The sequence below is a fragment of the Prosopis cineraria genome, unplaced genomic scaffold, assembly GCF_029017545.1.
Source record: "Prosopis cineraria cultivar Desert tree isolate PC_DT_omini unplaced genomic scaffold, ASM2901754v1 PC3, whole genome shotgun sequence".
Taxonomy (NCBI): Eukaryota; Viridiplantae; Streptophyta; class Magnoliopsida; order Fabales; family Fabaceae; genus Prosopis; species Prosopis cineraria.
This window is the reverse complement of record NW_026555334.1, coordinates 42,125,664-42,148,074: the sequence shown is the minus strand read 5'-3', so window position 1 is coordinate 42,148,074 and position 22,411 is coordinate 42,125,664. Positions and strand designations below refer to the sequence as shown.

Below are 22,411 nucleotides of genomic sequence, written 5' to 3'. Positions count from 1 at the left end.
GAGAAGGAACAAGTGAGGGCTTTGGTTTGTGTGTGTGTGTGTGTGTGTGTGTGCATCCCTGGAACAAAGCAAAGCAAATCAACGCTTTTCTCCCTGTCTTTCCACTCATATAATGATAAAAACATTCACGTTGGCTTCCGTCATCCATTTCATGAATCGTTAGAGTGTGCCTTGAGTGAAGAGAAGTTAGGGGCAGCTATAGTTGATTGATCCCTCGCTTCTGGCCATCTTGCTCCTATCGCAGACAAAAATTAGGTTTTTTTTTTTTTTCATTTTTGAAAGCTCAATAGAAAATTCTGTTATCCGGATATTCATTGAGCTAGAAAAATTATCTAGGTGGCAACAATTTATTGAAAGAAAGTATATTAAGGATATAATCTTAAATACATAAGATTTGCCCTTATTTTTAATCTAATGTTTATAAAATTTATTAAAATATATAACAAATAATTTAAAAATACAATGGAATTGCACAAAATTTAATAAAATATATAGAAATATTGATAAACAAATATATAAAGTTTAAAAATTCATATTATTTGTAATTCATGGATTATGGATAATATAATTGCTTATATTTTATGATGAAATTGACCATAATTTAACTTTATCGACCTTGTGGCACACAAAAAAATTACTGACTTAAGCTTCAAAAAAAATTAGATAGAAGTTCAAATTTAATCATAAATTATTTTTTAAAAAATATTTAATATTCTATAATATAAGATGATATAAAATAAATCATTAGCTATTGAAACGAATCGCCTTGCACTAAGAGTTAATTTTGACCAAACTAGCATTTATTCTCTTTATGGGGCCTACTTGAATTTCATATGTGATAGTACCTTCTCCCTCTCTCCAAATCCCATCTTGTCTAGGTTTCATTATTTCGGTTCTTCATCATGCTTCATGTTTTCTCTCATCTTGTCCCATATCTCAACGCCTTCACACATTGGAAATGAAAACAAGCCAATTGATAACACTGGAAAAATAAGCAAGCTGACACCAAGCAATCAAAGCTATCCCAAGAACAAAAAACCCCATTACAAGCACCAACAGTTCACTAACATCCAATCACGAGATTACCATTATCGGCCATCACGCTTGGATTTTATCTACGAACAATTGGTAAAGCATAGAAAGGTTAAAGGATTTCATATAATTACCGGGTAGTGTAAAGAGCATTTCAAGTAATTTCCCACGCCATTAAAGCTAATAAGGAGGAAGAGTCACTGTGTACTGTGACACACGCACGTGAGCCTACGATCTCTCAGAACGCAACAACAGTGATGACAACACCAATGAAGCTCTCAGATACAAGCAATTCAATAGCTTCCATTCTGATTGTTGGTGGCCTTGCGTTGAGCTTTTCATTGCTGGGCAAGAGGTTCTTATATCTGAGACTTGGAAATGACATTCTTCACGATGAATGATCATGTTGAACAAATTTCTCTAAGGCAGACGGAAGACTGACAATGAAAAGTTGGGATACAGAAGTAAATTATGGAAGATCGAGATGGGTAAGGGAGAGATGGAGGGTTTGATGAGGTATGGATGAATGCACTCGGGTTCAACATTATTTAGAATGAAGTTATGGAAAAAGAAGTTCGTAGGAAGTGGGGTTGAAAGAAGGCTTGGAATGAGGAACTTGGTGGGGTTAGGGACAACTGTGGATTAATCTCGAAGGAGACAAAGAATGGAGAGTTTGCAAAAGTAACATTCTCCTCTCTCTTCAAATAACCTTGAGGAGCAAATTAATGGAAGCTACTGGACACTCTGTTTTTTATAATTGATGAGTTATTTTGCATCATTATATAGTATTTTTGATACCTAGAATTTCTCATAAAATAGTTCACAACTAAATTTATATGTTTATTCAAGAAACTTTACCACTTCATAATTGACAAGGAGCAACATGGGCCTGCTCCTTGCAAGGTGCACCTCTTCTTGTTTCTCGAGTAGTAAAACAGAAACTCTCTTTCAATTATCAATCAAGGGTTTTTGACTCAGTTAAAACTCTTTCTTGCTCTTTGCTTTTGATTTTTTGATCATAATAGTTGTTTCTGTGGCTGATGCTCATGCTTTTCTTCATGGGTCATTCTTTAAAATCAAAGGTGAATGGCTATTGTTTAATATTTGTATTTTTTATTTGTTTGTAGGTGCTGCTTTAGACAACATTTCTCTATTATTGTTAACTTGGGTTCTAATTAGGTTAGGGCCTCTAATTTGTCATTCCTTTATGCTCCTTATAATGATCTAACTTTTCAATTTCATTTCTCATTTTTTTGAATCATTAGCTTTTATATAAAATAAGAAATATTTTAATATTTTGATGTTCTAAAATGATAATATTTATATTTTTTTATAATTTTTTAAAGAAAAATATTACAATTACACCCGTTTATTTTAGAAAAATCATAAAAAATATAAATATTTATCATTTTAGGACTTCAAATATTAAAATTAAAACATCTTTTATTTAATAAAGAAATTAATAATTAAAAAAATAAAGTTAAAAATTGAGACATTATAAGTAGTATTAGAGAAAAGTACACTACAAGCTCCTAATCCATAGGAACAGTGACGAATTTAAGGGGGGCCAGTAAAGGTTGTGGTCCCCCACACCCTAAATTTTTTAAAAAATAAATATTATTTTATTTTATAAAAAATGTAAAAATTATTATTCGCTTTTTACGTTTAAACAAAATTTTAGTTATGACCCCTCACATTTAGAAAAGATTTCAATTTTGGCCCCCATGTGATGAATTCTAGATTCATCCTTGCATTAGAATCATCAATATATCACCTAAATTTGTTCCATTAAAACCCTCCTTATGAACAGTGTTGGCTTGTATTAGGCTCTGTGAAAAGCCTACTCAGTGAAAATCTTTAAAGCAGCAGAGAAAGAATGAAAGCAGTCATTGAGCTTTGTGTACTAGCCATCTAAGGCTCTTACAGATCACGTGATCTGAGCACCTCTCGAAAATTTGACCTTGTCAAAGATAGTTATGGGTAAAATTGTCATTTTATAATAGAGAGGTGAAAGAGTCCTTGAGATCTATTCAATGTATGTCATCTTTATCTGGTCAGTCATTTTTCAATAAGGTGAGGGCTTTTTATTTTACTGTTGGTCAAAACATGAAACCCCTAGATAAAAACATTGTCTACTTCTTTTCTATAAGTTTTTGTAAAGGATGGTGGATGTAACATCTTAAGTTTTTTCATTAGTAATTATCTTTGTTTTTAAAGGTAATTTAGTCAATTTTTGATAAATTATTGATTTAGCAAGGTTTATAAGAGACTAATATGATTTTTAGATCTTTGGCAGCCTTAGAAGAGGGCTAAATCGATGTTCAAGTAGGCCATGGCACAGAAGAGAGTTTAAAATTTTATGAAATTTTTTGTGCCATGCACCGCGACGGACTTGTTAATGTGCCGCGGTACATGTGCAAAATCTGCACTTATCAGACACGAAAAACAGATCGAAAATAGAAAAAGGAAGAGGGATAACAAGAGAGTGATGAAGGAAAGCTTGTGGTATATTAGGGCAAGATCCCTGGGCTATTACCGTTGGGTAAGTTGCACATTCCCTTTTTTCCCTCATTATACAGAAAATCTAAACATTTAGTGCAATGGGGGCTTTAATTTTGGTTCCTTTAGGTTTAGACCGAACCCATTAGTTTATTTAAGGTCTTGGAGAGTTAAATCAAGTCTCTAACCTTAATTTTATGAGTTTTGTGGTTATTAGGAATTTTTTGTAAGGGTTTGGACGAACCCTAAGTATAATTTAAGGATTTTGAGACAATGTGAAATATTAGTTAGAGAATTTGGTGTACTGAAATATTTAATAGGATGGTTAGAGTATTTGAGAATGGCTAATGTTGTGAGAAAGGGAAATTTAGGTGTTATAGACACTTAAAACTTAGTGAATTCAGAGTTAACTAGAGTGATAATTGATGATTGTCACTTGAATTATGTAGATTGAGCATTGCTCGAGCTTTATCATGCGTATAGAATGTGTGGAGTTAATGTTGAGCTATGGTAACCTTTTTGTGTGACAAAGGGTTGAGATAATCATATAGTTTATTGTGTTTATTAACTATTAAAAATGTGTAGAAGTAAATACAAATGATAGAGTTGTGATTTTAAAAAGTTTTGTACATAATTTGATATTGTAAATGATTTTAGCATGAAATTGATTTGTAAAATGTTATTGATTATAATTAATATGTATATACTATATATATAAGTTTGTGATATGAAAATGTGATGTAAAGTAGTGAAAATTGTAAAAGAGCATGATCATAGGGAATGAGAGTTCACCCAAGATATGTGGGGGATGTGTGTTTGTGGAGATATGTAAGTGAAAAAATCTATATAGTCAGGATAGTACCATGGGACATCTGATGCAACATTATATGGACTATTACTATAGGACATTTGGGCAATCTGGCAACTCCCTAGTACCTACTATGGTGCAATTAGGAGTCAATGACGCCTCTATCACAAGTATGTGAAGAGGAAAAAATTATAATCCGTATGTGGGTTAGAATACCTTTGGCCAGGCATTTCTAACACCGAAAGTGTGCTCGGGTTAACACGTTGTTAATCCAAGAGAGCTTATGGTTTCATGTTGAGGAGTATTGGAGGTTCAGTGATTAGATGATCATACTAATGTGAAATTCTATAAAATTATTGTGAAAAGATGAACTTATCTCATAAATACAGTATACTTGATATTACTATAGTTTTGATACTTTATCACAATTATTTGTGATAAAAAGCATTTGATAAATTATATTGGTTCTTAAGACATTTATCTCACCCCATAGTTATATGTTACAAGTGAGGGCTTCGGTAGGGGCAAGGGGAAAGAAGGAATGTTTGGAGAGTGAAGAGCATATTTGTATAGCTCTTCCCTTTCTTTTTTTTGGGTATTGTAATGAATATTATCAATATATATATATATATATAATGCCCACATAAGAACATAACATTATTGTAACTATCCTTTAATATGAATTTGTGATAAGGGTGTGTGTATCCTAGTCTAAGGTTGATGTTGAGTGTGTGTGCTTAGCCAAGTTACACTTATATGTGACATGTTTCAAGTGATTTGTGCGTCAAAATGATCAATTGATTTGTACGTTGGATTTTATCCGCCCCATTTGTTATTATCAAATAGGGGTTTGGTAGTTATTTTGAGCGTAATTGCTTAATTGTGTGATATGAATGAATTGTTATATTGTGTGTGGTTCATTTGAGACAGTCAAAGTGTCTCTAGGATTAATAGCATTTGGTATTGTGAGTTGGACACCCTTGTGTGTGCTTTGAGGTGAAACAAATCATTTTAAGTTCTAGTGTCTATCTTTTAAATGGATGGTTATTTAGAAGTGAGATCAGTGCCATTAACTACAAAGTTCAAAGAGCTTCATGTGAACACTTGAATCTCTCAAATCAGACATCGAATAGTGAAACGGCGCACTTCAAAAATTTTAAGGGCTGTCATGACAGCAATCTGCTATCATGACAATAGGTGCACACTGCGACGCATGGTTGTTGCACCATGGTGTATTGGGCCTTCAAGGAACTTATCCCTCTGTGCCATCCACCGCAGCGGACGGATCCAAAATTTGCAAAAGAATGGCGTTTTAGCCTAATTTGAAGTGATTTGTTTCCCATGCTTCTGTATTTGTTCTTAATTAATTTTTAACCATAGTTTGTGCTCAAACAATATTTTAAAAAGGGTTTTATTGGATCCCAATATTTTAAACTAATTATCTTTAAATCTTGAGTTGTGATAACTTTAAGGAATTTTATTTAATCTTAATTATCACAATGATATGTAAATGTTGTCTTGATAATGTTAAGGTGACATTACAGTGGATGGAAGTCCATTATAAAAATATCACCTTTTTTCACCAGCCTAAATCTTCCATAGTCCAACATGCAAAACTTCTCTTCTTTAACCCACTCCCTCATGCATTTCCTAATAAAAACACACTCCCTTGAGAAAACCCTTCTTCCTCAATCTGAACCATGCATCACCGGAGGTACTCCTAGCCCTTCTTCCTCTCTCTAACATTCTATCCTTCGCTTATTCGATTTCTTCCCTTCCAAGCAACGAGGACTTTTTTTGAGGGCAATTTACTGCCTAGGACCAACGGCCGTGAGACATGCTTCATTGTGAGGCACTCTGTTCCTCCCGTAAAAGCCTTCAACTACTATTGTGATTCTCCCTACCCATGGTTTTCTCCACTCTAAACTCATCTATGGGGTAGCTTTTTGACAACCTCAGTTCCATTGATTATGTCGAAAAAAGGTGTGCCTGTTTAAACTAATAAATCCATAGTTTCTCGATATAACCCCATTTTGCCCAAGTTGTTGCGCAACTGAAAAAAAGAAGCAATTTTTCTCACAGTAGTTACCTTACATTTAAACATCTTTAATCCTTCAATAACCCCTTCTTTGTTATAGGTGAGGACGAAAAGGAGGTTTCGGTTGCATCGGAAGGTGTGAACATTGCCTCTACCCTTTCTTCAACCATTCTGAAATCCTTTTATACATCTTCTCGTTCTTGCTGTCTGTCCATGAACTTTGATCTCTTCAACTCCATTGATCCAAGTAAAAATACTTGGTGTATAATATGAGTATATTAGTATTTTCCATATTTTTCTTCATAAAATTTTATTTCAGGACCCTGATTTTTCTTTAACTTTTGGTGCTCATTAAAACTTTGTTTTTCAAGGACTTGATCGAATTTGTTGATAAAAGAGAAATTGAAATCAAAAAGAAAATGAGAAAGAGTAACTCACCCCTCTTATTTAGGTTGCTTGCTATCGTTCCCATAAATTATTTTTGATCCTGTGCTCAATTTTCCTCTTAAATAAGTTTGATTTGAGACCATAATTCAAAATTTCAAATATATCAAATAGTTGGTAATGAATTCTTGTTTATTAGAGTTTCTAGCCATTGCTTACAGGTTTTATATAATGATAAATCATCCATGATATTTGTGTTTGGAGCATTAGGTGTTCATAGTTTTTGCTTCCAATTTTAATAGGCACTGAGATACGCCAACATATAATGAACTAACATATAGTGAACACAAATCTTCTTCAGAGGGTTTGATGAGAAGCAGAATGACAAGTGACTCTGCGTGGGAAATGATTCTAGAAAATCTAGTAGAGGTAGTTTGTTTGTTTTATTTCTGAACGTGTATTGCTCTACAGAGGAGAATTTTTTCCCAACTTGTCATTAGTGTGATGTTTCATGCTTGAATATTTTATTCACGTATTGATCTAGAAATGAGACTTTTGTTCTCTTTTATATTGTATCTAAAGCATATTGAATCTCCTTAAACTCTTTCAACTTTAGTGTTTCTGATGTTTCTTCATGAATCTGCCTTTTGCCCTCTTTTATATCTGAGTTTCAAAAAAAATCCCCGAATGAAGCATCTTATATTTTAATAAACAATATATATATATATATATATATATAACAACTTTAAGAAACATTGTTGGAAAAATGGAGGAGCATAGAACCGATCAATGCCTTTAAAGTCCTTATAGAGAGATGTCATATTCAAATTTTCCCCTATTTTGGCTGGAATATATCTTTTATAAATTTTTGCCTTTTGGTTGAGTATTTTTGTTATGTTTACAAGAAAAGCTGCTCTGATGCAGTTCCAAGTAGGGATGTCATGAATAATGTTTGGCAAAACAAGATTTATTATAATCTTTGATTTGCTCATGTTTTACCATCAAAAATTAGATTTTTTTTTTTCAAGATATAGGTGGATTGCTCCCCTCTTTTTGGCTTTTATATGATTGGCTAGATTTAATCTATTTGAATGAGTCTAATATTGCTTCCTTTAATTTATTTCTTCTAAATTTTGTGGAGTTCTAAATGGTTAAATCTTCTCATGCAAGTTTCCATGACATTATTTTCAAGCTTTCTATTGTCGATATCAAATGGCTACACTTGACACTTCAGTTTAGCTTTTTTGGCCAGCGAAACTTCAGTTTAGCTGAATTGTGTGTCCTTTGACATTCAAAGCCTGTTTCCTTCATATACAACTTAAAATATTATATATCAATTCTACCAAAATTATACGATTTATATAATTCCACTGAAACTATAAGGTATCCTCTAGCACTGAAGGAGATATAAATCAAGTCATAACATATAGCACTTTAAGTGAGGGCGCAAAATGAGGAAAACATAATTTTCATTTCAGAATTGAAGATGGGACTACTTTCATATCGGGACCGGATCTTTTATATAATTCCACTTAGTTTATTTAGTTGTGTCGTGATTATAATTCTTCTTAGAAACACGTAACCTTATGAAAAAGGATTCAGTTGCTTCCATAAAATTGTGTAATCGGGAGGTGAACAAAATTGCTGATAAATTGGCTAAGATGTCTCAGTTGAGAGGCATCGGAATTTCATTTTTCACAATACCTCCCCAATTTATCCAGTTGGAGTTGCAAGCTAATTTAATTTCTCAATTTTCATGCATTAACTATTAACACCGAGCAACTAACTTGGTGCTTTTCTTCTATAAAAAAAAAATTAATTATAATCTCATCATGTATTGCACAAGAAAATAAAAGCTGGCCACATTCAAAATAAAAATAATTGTATGAATATAATAAAAATGAAAAGTTCTTAAATTATAAAGTGAAGGCATTATATTTAAATTTAAAATATATATACAATATAGATGAAGATGTTGTATCTTAAATAAAATTCTGTACACTATAATATCATACAAAGATGCTCAATAATTATAATTTCTTCGCATAAAAGATGACAAAACAAGCAAATCTTGCAATCAATGGATTATTATAAAAATAATCACTATATTTGATCAGTATTGATGTATAATCTTCCCATGCATTTCATAGGGAAGTAAAAGCATGTTATATGACATTGTCAAGGTAAGTAGCATAGATGAATTATAGATTTTGTTTTATGATTATGAAAAATATTGGTAGAAGAACAACCATGAATCTTATTTAGAGAAAGGTTTTTAGAAACTTGGATTCATGAGATGTTATGTATGTGTTCTGATTGTCATCCCTTTTATGCTTTACTTCATAAAGTTGTAGTAATAGATTAACATTTTTTTATTTTGATTTCATGAAGCTATAGTAATGGTTTAATATTTTTTTTTAATGATAATGGAAGTTGCAAATAAATGAGATGGAATATTTTTGTATTATGAAAACATTTTGTTACGTGATGAAGCAATGGATATCTCAACTAACACAGTATCAATAAAAAATAAATATAAAATGTGGTGTTCAATTTGATATAGTTTTTGCTTTCCCCACATCGCACGGTAATAAAAGCCAGTTACATTTGGGGGAAAAAAAACCCTTAAAAAAATATAATTTTTTCTTTCATTTTTTAGGTCTGGTGCGGGTTACCTCGCGGACATTGATCGTCGAAGGCCCGACACGAATGGTTCGTAATTGACTGAGGAAGTTCGTGGAGTGTGAACCACTCCCATGCTACTGGCCAATTCAAACGCAAACTAGAAAACAACAACTTATCTTTCTGGTTCTAGCCCAAACTCTGCAGGCTCTTCCTTATACTGCCAACTGAGTTTCTGCGGATAACATCAACCTTCTTTCGCATCTATTTCCTTGAAGATTTCGGTTTTCCAAAAGCTATGGGATTTGCTTCTGTGTTTCACCATGGTGTGCGAATTCCAATGAATTTTAATCTTGGCTTGCTCAGTGTTTCACAACGAGTTCCAGCCGCAAAATGGTCTGGGGCTCACTCTCATGCCTCTCACTTTTACTCAGGTCGCTCTCCCCCTTGCTCGACCACCATTTTTTTAATATATAATTGATATTATGTAATTTCTTGCTTCTGACGGATTTTGGATGGCAGTTTATCATTGTCGTCGGGCTTATTGTGAGCCGATTTCGTGCTCAAAAGGGACTGACCACGGGGATGATTTATCTGCATTAGGTAACTGCCCAGCACCCCATGAGAACAGGAAGGATGGCCTTTCTTAATTGAGATATCGTGATCTAATGACTTTAGTACTATGATTTATACCAAATTCACCATTTTTCCGCGCTTCACATGGTGTGGCGGCTTAATTTAGCTGTGTTTCTTGCCTCAGATGTCTGCTCAACCCGTTAAATTCTACTATCTGATCTCTTCACTAGCTCCACAACCATGTTTACCTATATTCATGAGCATTTGGTGAAACGGCACCAAAGCTCGAGCTCTTGATGTGTTTGTTTACTACCCTTTGTTAATCCATTAAACAGACCTTTCGTTTTCATATTTGTAATCAGAGATATAAAAATGGCTGCAGTCATAGGGCAGATGTCATTTGACTTGCATTATTCTAAAAATTTAACAGCCCAATCTTCCATGCATGAAAAACCACGTCTGTTATCATACCATCTAGGAGACCTGTCTTTTCAATTTTAATTATGTTATCTTAAATATATTGGCTTTCTTTCTTCTTCTTCTTCTTTTTTTAACTTTCATTAATTACGTTATATTTTGATGATATTTTATAAGGCAAGAGGATCAGTGCTCAGCCACATGATGACATTGGCAACATTGAGACACCTCGTGCTCACCCTGCAGTTAATAACACACAGGCATCTCATGGAAATAAAGATTACATGTCCTCTGTTAGAATTGTTTCACTATGGGTAGGCAGATCTTATGATTCTAGTGCTTTCTTTATATTTTCTCCGTTTGTCTGGAATCTCTACCTTTACATCAGATCAGCGGTGTTTCTTATAGGTTTTTACTGCTGTGGCATTTGGTGTTGGTGTGGGCCTTAAAGAAGGTGTTGACAAGGCATCTGAGTTCTTTGCTGGGTATGTAGGATGATTATTTTGTAAACTATAAATTCATCTATTCACATTTTTGTGGGTCTAGTTAATTGGTTCCAATATTTAGGATCTGTCAAAATCAAATAACATGCAAAGTCTCCACCAGCATATTCAATTGATGTCTTTCAGAGGTGATCAAATTGTTGACTTTTGAAGCTTATAAGCTTACTGCATCTTGTCTTACTAGGGAGCAAGGAAGCTATGTTGCTTATGTTATTACATTTAGGCCCTTCTTGGTATGCAAAATAGAATGGAATAGAAGGAAACATCAAGTTTTTAGATGGAAAATGTCTGTGATAGTACTGAATAAAAAAAAATAAAAAAGTGGTTATTATTCAATAATGATAATAGAGATATAATATATATTGTATACCTTGAACTATGTGCAATGGAATTCTTTTTCATTTATTCAAGGTTACCAACTGGAGCCTTCGACCATTATTTTTGGACATATAAGTTTCCACTGAATTTATGGTTTTCCTAAAAAAAGTTTTGAAAATATCACTACATTCTGCTTTGTTTTCACTTTCTTGCACTTTTGCTGGGAGGATGATCTTGCCCACTTTTTTCAGGTACATATTGGAGCAGAGTCTGTCAGTAGATAATCTCTTTGTCTTTGTTCTAATATTCAAGTATTTTAAAGTTCCCATAATGTATCAGGTGATGATGACATGGTTTCCCATATTCAACTCTATATTTTCTTATATTGATATCAAACTTTTTTTACATGGTTTCAACAATAAACAAAAGCCTTTGTGTATTGCAAAGTGGATCTTGGTTTTCATTTTCCTTTTCTTGATGACACACAGAGTCGTGTTCTTTCTTATGGTATTGCTGGTGCAGTTGTCTTTCGTCTAGCATTAATATTTCTTGGAACTGCTACCCTTCAGGTGAGTTTCTTAATGGGTAGATTTCTTCAGCTATTTGATTCTTGTTTGTATGTTTGCAAAAGGCTTAAAACCTTTGGTGATCATCTTAAGTCCTTTTAATGGTGTTGTTTAGAGGTTTGAGGCAGTCAACCTTCTACTGGCTGGAATATTACTGTACTCTTCATTCAAGGTGAAGATTCATAATAATGTTTACATTCTCCACCTGCTTGAATCTTGATGGTTGATACAACACTCCCGTGTTTACTTCCTGATAATATTATGCTTGTTGCAATGTATCACAATTTTATAGCTCTAATTACATTTTTTTGGGCATGCAATTAGCTTTTTGCCAGTGAAGAAGACGAGTCTGACTTATCTGATAACCTTATTGTGAAGACATGCCAGAGATTTATCCCTGTAACAAGTAATGTACTCTCACACGATTAAGTATTTCTCGTTCATTACTTGGAGTGGAATTTGCTTGCTTGGTGCTTTGTCAGTCAGTGTTAAATGGCTTCCTACTTATTAATCTAGACAATGGTAGGAAGGCTTTGTTCTGTACACGCAAAGAATATAGAATTTATTGTGAATATTCTCGCATAGATCTTAGACTATTCTTTTTACGGTCTGGTGCAAGCTAGATGCTTTATGCTTAATTTTGGATGTAGTATGTTGTATTGAAGCCTCCTTTCCGTAATATTGGAATTTTCTTATTTGATTGACCGTTGACTGATTGTTTTGTTTTGGTTTGTTAAATTATAATATGTAAATGTAAACATGCTCATGGATAGGGGCGAAACATTTGTTAGCTGTTGCCCGCATTGGTCTATTCAAATTTGAATCAGTGATGTTATCAGCTGAAACCTAACTCTCACAAGTTATTGCAGCGTATTATGATGGAAACCGGTTTATAACAAATCAAGATGGGTCTTGGAAAGTAAGTTATTGATAAGCAACAACTGCAGTATTAGATTACTTTCTCAAATCCATTGTATATGTTCTTGGATTAGCACATCAATTGCTTCTCAATAACTATAAAAATCTTTAGTTTGTTAAATTAATTTGGACTTTATTTCTAACAGGGGTCAAACCTTTTGGGCAGGCCACACCTTTGCTCCTTACTGTAGCAGTTATTGAACTCAGTGACATTGCATTTGCAGTAACTATGTTTCATCCCTCCACTATATTTGGCTTTTTCTGGATAATTTAGAATTTAGAATGAGAATGTTAATGTGATATTTTTTTTTCCTTTTTGGCTTTTGTAATAGGTTGATTCAATCCCTGCAGTTTTTGGCGTAACACGGGATCCATTCATAGTTTTTACTTCTAATCTTTTTGCCATATTGGGTAAGTATGCTTGCTTCAAAATTTCCTCTCGAGTTATAATGCACTAGTGACCTAAAAAGATTGGTTATACTCCCTTTGGTCCCATTTACAAGTCACTTTCAACATTTTTCACAGGAATCAAGAAAAATCTTAGAATTCATTAACTTTGTATAAAAATTAAACAAATTTCCTACTTTACCCATATTAAATACATCCTTAAAAAAGTTTCTTACTTTCTTAAATCAACATTGAATAAGGATAAAAGGGGAAAATTGTAATAAATAATCAATGTGGTGTGTTGTAAATAGGACTAAGGGTGTTCAAAACGAATCCAAACTAATTACATCAAATCAAACTAAACCAAACCAATGTGAACTGATCAAAACCAATTATAATTAAGTTCTGGTTTTTTTTTTTTTTAACAAAATCAATTGGTTTGGTTTAGTTTAAGTTTCTATCTCTTGAAACTTGAACCAAACCTTATTATATCTATTTTATATATTTTTATAAATTTATAAAAAATTTCTTTCCCAATTTATTTATCTATAACTCACTAGTTAAAAATGTTACAATTTGTTAAATGTTGTTGATAATTTTTTAATTTTATAATAAGTGGTTTAAGGATAATATGTTAGTTTTTAATAGTTAAATGTTCTAAATAATTGTTAAAAAAAATGTTCTTTTGTTCTTAAGAGATTTTTTTCATTGAAAATACTAATTAATAGTTAAAATTAATAGTGAATATTCATATATATATATATATATTGATTATGAAAAATATCTCAAAAATAAACTCAAACTTGATTCAAACCTAAACCAAACCAGACCAAACTATTCAAAAACCGAACTAAACCAATTAGAAGAAAAAAAAACTGAATAGGTCCTAAGTTTTGAATTAATTGGTTTGGTTTTTTCTCAAAACCAAACCTATGAACACCCTTAAATAGGATTACATGATTACAATTCTAATTTCAAAGGTGGTTTAACTGTTTGCTTAACGGTACAATTTTGTGATTTCACAGCACACCTTAGATTTGTCTGCAACGAAGTGAAATGGCTGCTTTGTAAATTGTTCTATTCTGCATTACCTCTGTTAAAATCTCTTGTCTTTGTCCAATGTTGGTTTACACTCTTCCTTGCAAATAACTATGTATACCAATAATTAAACTTGTCTTACTTGCCAAACATAGGTTTGAGATCACTTTACACAATTATTTCCGAGAGTATGTCTGAGTTGGAGTACTTACAGGTAAATGTTTGCTTGGACCGTTCTGTTCTGGAGTCTACTTATTATATTTTGGTTCTACTATAGCAGAAGTTTAATGCTTCTTCCAAGTTCCTAGAATGCGAAAAATGCACCAAATCTGTTCTATCACAAATTTGTTAAAAAGAAAAAGAGAAAAGAACGCTGCTTCCAAAGAAAAATGGAATCCTATATGCAGACTGACTTGGAAATGCAAAGCAAGCTATTAGTTCGGGATGATATGCACACTGAATATTCATTATATTCATTTGTAATGCGATGTCTAAAATTGCATTTAATTATCTTTTCTATTCTTTTCACTGATGTGCACTTTTGGTCTTATCAGCCGACCATTGCTGTTGTTCTGGGTTTTATTGGGTTCAAGATGATTCTGGACTATTTAGGTGGGCACACTGCAACTATATTACCAACTTTTGCATCATACACATACTCTGCTTGTCTGTTAACGCCTTCTCTTTCCTACAGGGATCCACGTGTCAACGGAGGCATCCCTGGGTTTTGTAGCCTCAAGTTTAACTATTGGAGTGGCATTGAGTCTGGCAAAGAAGTCTGAATAGATTAAAATATTTTAACCATTGAAATTGGTATGATTGCTTATATTTACCAGGCAATCACATCATCCCCCACCTTGTAGAAACACCGGTTAGTTGTTACTGGGGTACCTTCAGCTGTAAAATTGTAGAATGGTTTGCAGTTTATCTTGATATTTACCGCTTCCACGCAATGGTGATTACTGACATGTGCGGTTGATTATTCCATTGAAATGGTAAATAATTTTGTTAATTTGCCTTTTTCTGCGCTAATCTTACTTGCATTTCACGTACTCTGTTGTTTGTTATATCAGTGTGTCAATGGCTTGTATACCCTGTTGTACTTCAAATCACAAGACTGCGTTTTCCCTGAAGCTACGCCATAATATAATATACAGCTCATCCGAAATTACTCTCATACGTCAACACAATTTACCCTTGGGGGGGGGGGGGAGTCCTCTAACCATATTATGGACCTTTTTAAAAAATGTTTAATTTCTGTTTATTGGTTTGTTAGAGAGTACGATTGTTGATCATAAATCAGCGGTGATTGAATACTTTTAACCTGTTATATTATATACTGTAAAAGAAATATATCTTTATATTATAATGATAATGCTCATATTTTGAATATGTATATAATTATATACTACGTAGAAAATGACATGTATTAACGGGGTTATAATTAGTATAAAAGAATAATTCCTCACAACGCAATGAATCAAATATTCAAACCTTGCTCAGAGATGTGCTCAAATGGTGTTTGACTAATATATATGAACAAAAAATAAAAATAAAAATAACGTGTATCTACGTGCTTCTCTTGCACCTTAGCACTTATCACGTGTGTACGTAGTATCATCTTGCTAGAAAAAAGGAAGTGGAATATTTCAAACTCAGGACGGATGAGGGATGGCCATTAAATTAAATTTGAAGTCAAGTACTCCAAACTTGGCAGCTGAGCCAAAAATACCATTGAATCACTAAACCACTGAGCACTTCCATTAGTATATGCAAAACTGTATGAGCACTCAAATAGAGTGCTCCTGTACATCAATCAAAAAATACTGAAAAAAAAAAAAGAATTTAGAAGCACACTCTAATAAAGCCCTCCAAATGATAAAGAATTAAAAAAATAAAAAAATAAAAAACATTAACCTTTAGGAGTGCTTGCCTAATAAGCACTCCTATATCTTACAACAAAAAAAACCTTTATAATTAAAATAAATAAATAAATAAAAACTTTAGGAGCACTTAGTTGATAGATAATTAATTATATGTTAATTTTTTTGTAGTATTTTGTTAAAACAAGATCTTCGTATTTAATCATAGAGCAAATAAAAGATGTAATTGAGAAATCGGCAAAATATATAATTAGTTATTTGTAATAAGTAACATCTAATGTTAAAAAATACCAAAAGTTTTATTTACAAGATAAACTAATAAGAGATCAAACAAGTTAAAAATTTGATCTAAGTTTGTTTTAATTTCAAATTTTTTATTTGTATATACCTTCTAATGTTTAATTATGTTGTTGCTGGATTAATTTTTTTATAAAAAAATTTAATCTTTTAGTTCTCCAACTTTTAAGTTATTTGTAACTTAGTCCCTCAACTATGACTTGTTGTGACTCAGTCCCTCAACTATAACTCGCCTATGACTCAATTCCTCAACTTTTGAATCACCTACAAATTAGTCCATTAACCTTTGTTAATTTTTTTTCATGTTAGCTTATATCTCATATTAATGAAGATGGTATTTTAAAATAATATATTAGTATTTTTTATCTCTTTTATTTGATAAATTTTTTTTAAAAAAATTAAAAAATAAGGATCGAGTTATAGGTAAATTAAAAGTTGAAGGATTAAGTTGCAGCGAGCTATAGTTGAGAGACTGAGTCGCAGCGAGTTATGGTTGAGAGACTGAATTATAAGTAAGTTAAAAGTTGAAGGACTTAAAAATTAATTTTTCTTTTTTTATATTAATATGGAATAGTTGTCCTTTGTAATGAGTTGCAAAAGACTTGTAAATAAATAACTAAATTTTTAAAAAAATTAAAAAAACATATGAGAGTGCTCCCAAAGGACCAGGATATTAGAATGCTTTTTTCAAGAGCACTCCCATATCTATCACATGGAAAAAATTACATAAATAGTATGTAAAAATTATAATTTTGTACCCCTAGTTTTATAATTTTAAACCCTCTAGACTTAATAAAAAAATTCTTAAATAATAATATGTTAACTCATATTTCATAAATTTAAACAAAAAAAATGCTCATTAGACATATTATTAAAAAAAGGGGTCAAGAGTTATTTATTTTATGATAAAATTTAAGCACAAAAAATTAAAGTCATCCTTTTAGATAATAATTTTATTTTTTATTTTCTTAAATTAAACTTTATATTAACTTTCTCAACATAATTTTTTGCCCTAATGAATCTTCAATATATTTTTTTCCAAATAAAAATATGTATAACGTTACTTATGTTATTATATTTTTTGTCTGATGTAATTATTTTTAAAATTATTGTAATATATTTTTTGAAATATTAATTTTTAAATTGAATTGTCTTGCACTCCCTGACTTTGGATCTTGGCTCCAGCTTTACATATACATTATCTATAGGAGCGCTTTTAAAGTGCTAGCTATGGGAGTGCTTTTAAAGCTCTCTTGCTGGATAAAAATAAGTGCTTTCATAAATTATTTTTGTAATAGTAAATGTTGACTTCATATATATATATATATATAATCATAGCATTTAAATTTTTAATATTTGGATCTGTAGCAATATTTGACCAAGAACCAAGGTATACGTAGATCTCAATTATAACTAATTAATTAATCGCAATTTATAGAATTTTGAAGTAAAACTGAAGGAAGTATAGAACTCAAAATCTCGGATTAGTAATATCCTGAGATTAAGATCTCTCCAGAAGCATATTCATATGTAAGTAAAAAATCAAAGACATTGATGTTTTTTCAAGAATTGAAGTTTGAAAGTCAATGTCGTAAGATCAACGCAAGAAGCTAAGGTAAGACTTTGGCAATTTCCTTGCATGTCGTAAGGTTGAAAGCAGACACTGGCAGCTGGCAAATTAAAACCGGCAATACAACATTTTCAGATAAGGTTTATAAAAGCAACATTATTGGATCCAAGAAGTCTGAATAACTTAGATGCAGCCTCATTCTTGTGGTCGTTTGTGTGTGTGTGTGTGTGTTTATTAATATATTATATATATGGCTGGCTCTTGGGTTTCTATTCGTCACTGCTGGCGCCAGCAATCATTTCAAACTTTTATAAAAGAAGTGGGAGCATCGACACCACTTGGAGTCGGAACCACATTCTTCCCCATCACTAAGCTTCGTCGGACAACCACGTCAATGGCAACCTCGTAAGCCACTTACATGCTCCAGTTTAGTTTTCTTTGTCTGAATCAAATGCTCTCTCTTTTCTGACGTATCTGTGTGTGTGTGTGTGTGTGTGTGTGTGTGTGTGGGGCTAATATTCAGAACCGTGCATGAAGTTCGCCCTCCCACGTTGTCTTCGTCCTCCGACCCTCCTCCTGTATTTGATGGGACTACCAGGTTCATTTACATTATGCCTCCATCATTTTTGCTTCCAATTAAATTCTCAACTCCGATAAAATTCCCTTTATCCCTTGCTTATAATAGTGTATATCGGGTCTTCCTTTGATATATTAGGTTGTACATGAGTTATGGCTGTCCATTTGCACAACGCGTATGGATTACAAGGAACTACAAGGTTGTACTGTGCATTTTTTATCATGTAATTAAGTCCTATATATGATATATCTGTTTCATGCGTGATGACCTATATTTAACGTTTTTTTCCTGGACATGAATCAGGGACTACAAGACAAGATCCAGTTGGTTCCTCTCGACCTTCAGAACAGGCCTGTTTGGTATAAAGAGAAAGTCCACCCCGAAAATAAGGTAGACTAAACTGTAGGAAAATATAAAACATCATCCAATATAACTAAACCTATTTAAACTTCACATTTGAAGCTATCTATATTGGTGCGCTTATGTTTGCTTTTATTGCAATAAAGGTGCCATCGCTGGAGCATGATGGGAAGGTTTTAGCAGAAAGTCTTGACCTGATCAGATACGTGAATGCTAATTTTGAAGGGCCAGCGCTGCTTCCTGAAGTGAGAATATATACTGATAAATTCCGTAATATGACCGAGAGGTTAATTCATCTAATATTTAATTATTTGGAGTAATGCTAAGAATAGAGGTTCAATCAAATTTCAGGACCCTGAAAAGAAAGAAGTCGGGGAGCACCTGTTATCATATGTTGATACTTTTACCAGAGATGTCTTTTCTTCATTAAAAGGAGATCCTGTAAATGCGACCAGTAAGATCTAAGTTTTTTAAATTGAAGCAAGATATAAATGATTCTAAACATGCATAGAATGGTCCTGTTAAGATTCGTGGTGTTTCGTCTGAATCAGGTGCTTCTTTTGACTACGTGGAGAATGCTCTCGGTAATTTTGAGGATGGCCCATTCTTCCTTGGCCAATTTAGTTTGGTACGTGAGATGAAAATTCTCAGTGCGTAATTATTGTTATATGATGTTCTCTGTTTTTCTGTTGATTTTAAAAATCAAGTTGATTTTCATCAGGTGGATGTTGCGTTCATTCCGTTTTTTGAAAGATTCCAAATAATCTTTTCTGAGATATTTAAGCGTGATATCACAGCTGGAAGACCTCGACTAGCGGCATGGATTGAGGTACAAAAGAACATATAGAAGCAAACTTTAGTTAATATTTAAGACCTACAACGTTTATTATCTGCATCTGTTCATTTCTACAGAAAATTAATTAATTACAGTGTCTTTATTTTCCATCTAGTCATTATTACACATTAATTATATATCGTCTTAAAACATTGATTCTATACAGTTTATCACGTTTTGGCTAACAAGAGAAACCTTTTTTTTTTTTTAGGAGCTGAACAAGTATGATGCTTATAAACAAACAAAACTTGATCCTCATGAGTTTGTTGAAGTTTTCAAGAATCGCTTCATGGTATGAATAAAACTTTCATTGACAGAGTAATTTCCTTTGTTAAATTAACTGTAGGTCTTCCTGTACCTAGCTACTTAATTGATAAACTTCAATTTCTGTCACACAGGCTAAGTAGAGGGCATGAGATGAGCTAAGGGTTTGTTTGGGACGCTGGCTGATATCCAAATATTTAACATAGTTGCTTGTGTGGAATGCTTGAAGTGAATTTACAGTTTGCAATAATGTTTCTGCAAAAGTATGTGCACACACCAATGTATAATTTTGAAGTCCACTAAAATAAAGAAATGACTGTTGTTAAAAAAATGTTTTCCATGGATATAGTATGAAATAGTCCGATAACAATGGCAGGTCATATGATTTGCCTTGTGCAAGGAAAAAACGACGACCACCAGTAGCTGCATGTGCATTATTCATACGAGAATGGATGCATATGCAACATAAAGACGAGATTCGGCTATTACAAGAATGTAAGAAGATAATATAATCTATCATTGAAACGAAAGGATTAATTAAACATTTAAAGAGTATATGATAAGTTTTAAGATTTTTTCTTGCCTGTGATAAAACATGTTGAAAACTACTTACCCTCAATCCCTGCATATAAAATGTTTTTACTCAAATCACGTAAAATAATAAAAGTTAATTATTTAATTAAAAATATATTAACATTCTAATTTTATCCTTAATTATCGTAAATAAAATTGAGTCTACTTTTTCAAAGTAAATTAATAAAAGTAATTATTTTTTTCTCTTTTAAATTTAATAATAATATAATGATCAATTTATTAAAAAAATATCAGCAACCTCTTGTATTTAAGAAAAAAAATATTTTAAAAAATCTTTTATATATAAGGATGAATGAACTATAATATATGATTGAGAGAAATGTTACAGATCCCTCATCAACAGGCAATAGCATCCTCCATCTTCGAAGATTTTTTTGGGTTCGATATTCTGAGATCGAACTTAGCCCATTCACTGTTTTTTGATGAGTAATCGATCCTAGTTAAATTAATATTTTAAAAATATCTGTTAACCATTTTAAATAGGATAAATAATAATAAAATCTTTATAAAATATATAAATAATAATTTGATCCTTCAAAATATTATAATTCTTCTGAAATCCTCAATAACTTTTTTTATCATTAACGAATTTAGATAAATTATCAAATTATCCTTATAGAAAATAAATGATACATTTTTTTATTATTAACGAAATTTATATTTAAATATTTTTTTTAAAAGTCAGTTTAGTAAACTAAAAATTATTTAAATTATGATAACAAAATTTTCTTTTGAATATATAATTATCAAAAAATATACAAATGTAATATATTTAAAATATTTAAAAAATATGATAGAAATTTTGAATGCCGTAAAATTTGATATGTTAAATAATAATAATAATGAATATAAAGTTTGATATGTTGAAAAAAAATCTATAATAATTAGTTCACATACATTAATATTGAAAATTAATAGGACTAGTTTTTCGATTTATAATGTATAATTTGATCTCTAATTGAATTGCCACACTTGAAATATTAATAGTAAAATGAAAATAATTGCATAAAAATAGTCCCATTAATAAAAAAATATAAAAAAAATTGTGTGACAAAAATATAAAGAAAAATTAAAAATAGAAGAGTCATTAAAAATTTTGGGATAACATGGTCAAATCAAAAATTAAAAGGATCATATTTCAAAAACACGTTGCAATAACTTCAAATAGTTATGTTTTTCAAATTTACTTTCAGCCACTATTTAGACGTTTTTTTAAGATGTGTTTTTTTATAAAATATTTTATTCAAATAACTTTTCACATCCTAAAAGTGAAATCTTATTTTCTGAATGTGAAAAGTAAAACTCTGAAACAAACCTTTAGTGTTTTAAGTTTTTTTTAATTGTCAATTTGATTCTTATTATTTTAAAAGGAGATAACACAATTAAAATTATTAACATAAATAAAGGAATATTGATAGTAGCCATATAAATTAATGAAAAAGTGCAATTATTTAGATAGAAAAAAAAACATGCATACTCAAAAAATTTAAAAAACAAGAGAACAAAATGGAGCAAAAGCTTCATATTGATAAAAATTAAACTTATTTGATGTCTAACTTGTTTTCATTTAGCTATATATACATGTTAAGTTATTAATATATTTTACATAATAGATTAATTTGAGAGTTAATTTGTGTTTTAAAACTTAGAGGACTAACATAATAATTTACAAAATTGTAAGGGACTGCATTGATAAAAATTAAACTTAAAGGGCTAATCGATAATTCAGATAGATTTGAAGGATTACAAGTTTTATTGCTCTCAAATTGTCATTAGTTGGATATTATCGAATAAAACAAACCAATTACCTTTTACAAAAAAAAAAAAACTAACCAGTTACCACATCTGCCCCAACAAAAATAACCAAGTAAGAAAAAAAATTGATGCATGGATTACTAGATTTTTAATTGGTGTTCTGCTTCTGC

General features: G+C 31.5%; 2 protein-coding genes across 3 annotated transcripts; both read left to right on the top strand.

The window, feature by feature from the left end:
• Positions 1-9,455: 9,455 nt before the first annotated feature.
• On the top strand, positions 9,456-15,118 carry LOC129307060 (thylakoid membrane protein TERC, chloroplastic). 2 transcript variants are annotated; one of them, XM_054947921.1, is made up of 14 exons: positions 9,460-9,817; positions 9,906-9,986; positions 10,554-10,690; positions 10,785-10,861; positions 11,449-11,536; positions 11,686-11,766; positions 11,879-11,935; positions 12,088-12,169; positions 12,633-12,682; positions 12,848-12,904; positions 13,014-13,092; positions 14,262-14,320; positions 14,661-14,718; positions 14,801-15,118. In XM_054947921.1, the coding sequence occupies exons 1-14, from the start codon at positions 9,682-9,684 to the stop codon at positions 14,890-14,892; spliced, it is 1,134 nt and encodes a 377-aa protein (XP_054803896.1). In that variant the 5' UTR covers positions 9,460-9,681; the 3' UTR covers positions 14,893-15,118. The 2 variants fall into 2 exon arrangements, with proteins under 2 accessions (XP_054803897.1, XP_054803896.1); XM_054947922.1 differs by lacking the exon at positions 14,262-14,320 and having other exon boundaries at positions 9,456-9,817.
• A 2,965-nt stretch (positions 15,119-18,083) lies between these two features.
• Positions 18,084-20,223, top strand: LOC129306857 (glutathione S-transferase L3-like). The gene is made up of 10 exons (XM_054947626.1): positions 18,084-18,261; positions 18,380-18,454; positions 18,572-18,632; positions 18,737-18,823; positions 18,940-19,038; positions 19,145-19,247; positions 19,345-19,421; positions 19,515-19,622; positions 19,840-19,920; positions 20,027-20,223. Exons 1-10 carry the CDS (start codon positions 18,107-18,109, stop codon positions 20,033-20,035), a joined length of 855 nt encoding a protein of 284 aa, XP_054803601.1. The 5' UTR covers positions 18,084-18,106; the 3' UTR covers positions 20,036-20,223.
• Positions 20,224-22,411: the final 2,188 nt, after the last annotated feature.

What these genes read in the sequence shown, in the direction of transcription:
- LOC129306857 (XM_054947626.1), top strand. Translation starts at nt 18,107, where the DNA reads ATGGCTGGCTCTTGGGTTTCTATTCGTCACTGCTGGCGCCAGCAATCA. An exon ending in TCCTTGGCCAATTTAGTTTG is followed by an intron (nt 19,422 to 19,514) that starts GTACGTGAGATG and finishes GATTTTCATCAG; the next exon opens with GTGGATGTTGCGTTCATTCC. An exon ending in GACTAGCGGCATGGATTGAG is followed by an intron (nt 19,623 to 19,839) that starts GTACAAAAGAAC and finishes TTTTTTTTTTAG; the next exon opens with GAGCTGAACAAGTATGATGC.
- LOC129307060 (XM_054947921.1), top strand. Translation starts at nt 9,682, where the DNA reads ATGGGATTTGCTTCTGTGTTTCACCATGGTGTGCGAATTCCAATGAAT. An exon ending in GAGATTTATCCCTGTAACAA is followed by an intron (nt 12,170 to 12,632) that starts GTAATGTACTCT and finishes AAGTTATTGCAG; the next exon opens with CGTATTATGATGGAAACCGG. An exon ending in ATCAAGATGGGTCTTGGAAA is followed by an intron (nt 12,683 to 12,847) that starts GTAAGTTATTGA and finishes CCTTTTGGGCAG; the next exon opens with GCCACACCTTTGCTCCTTAC.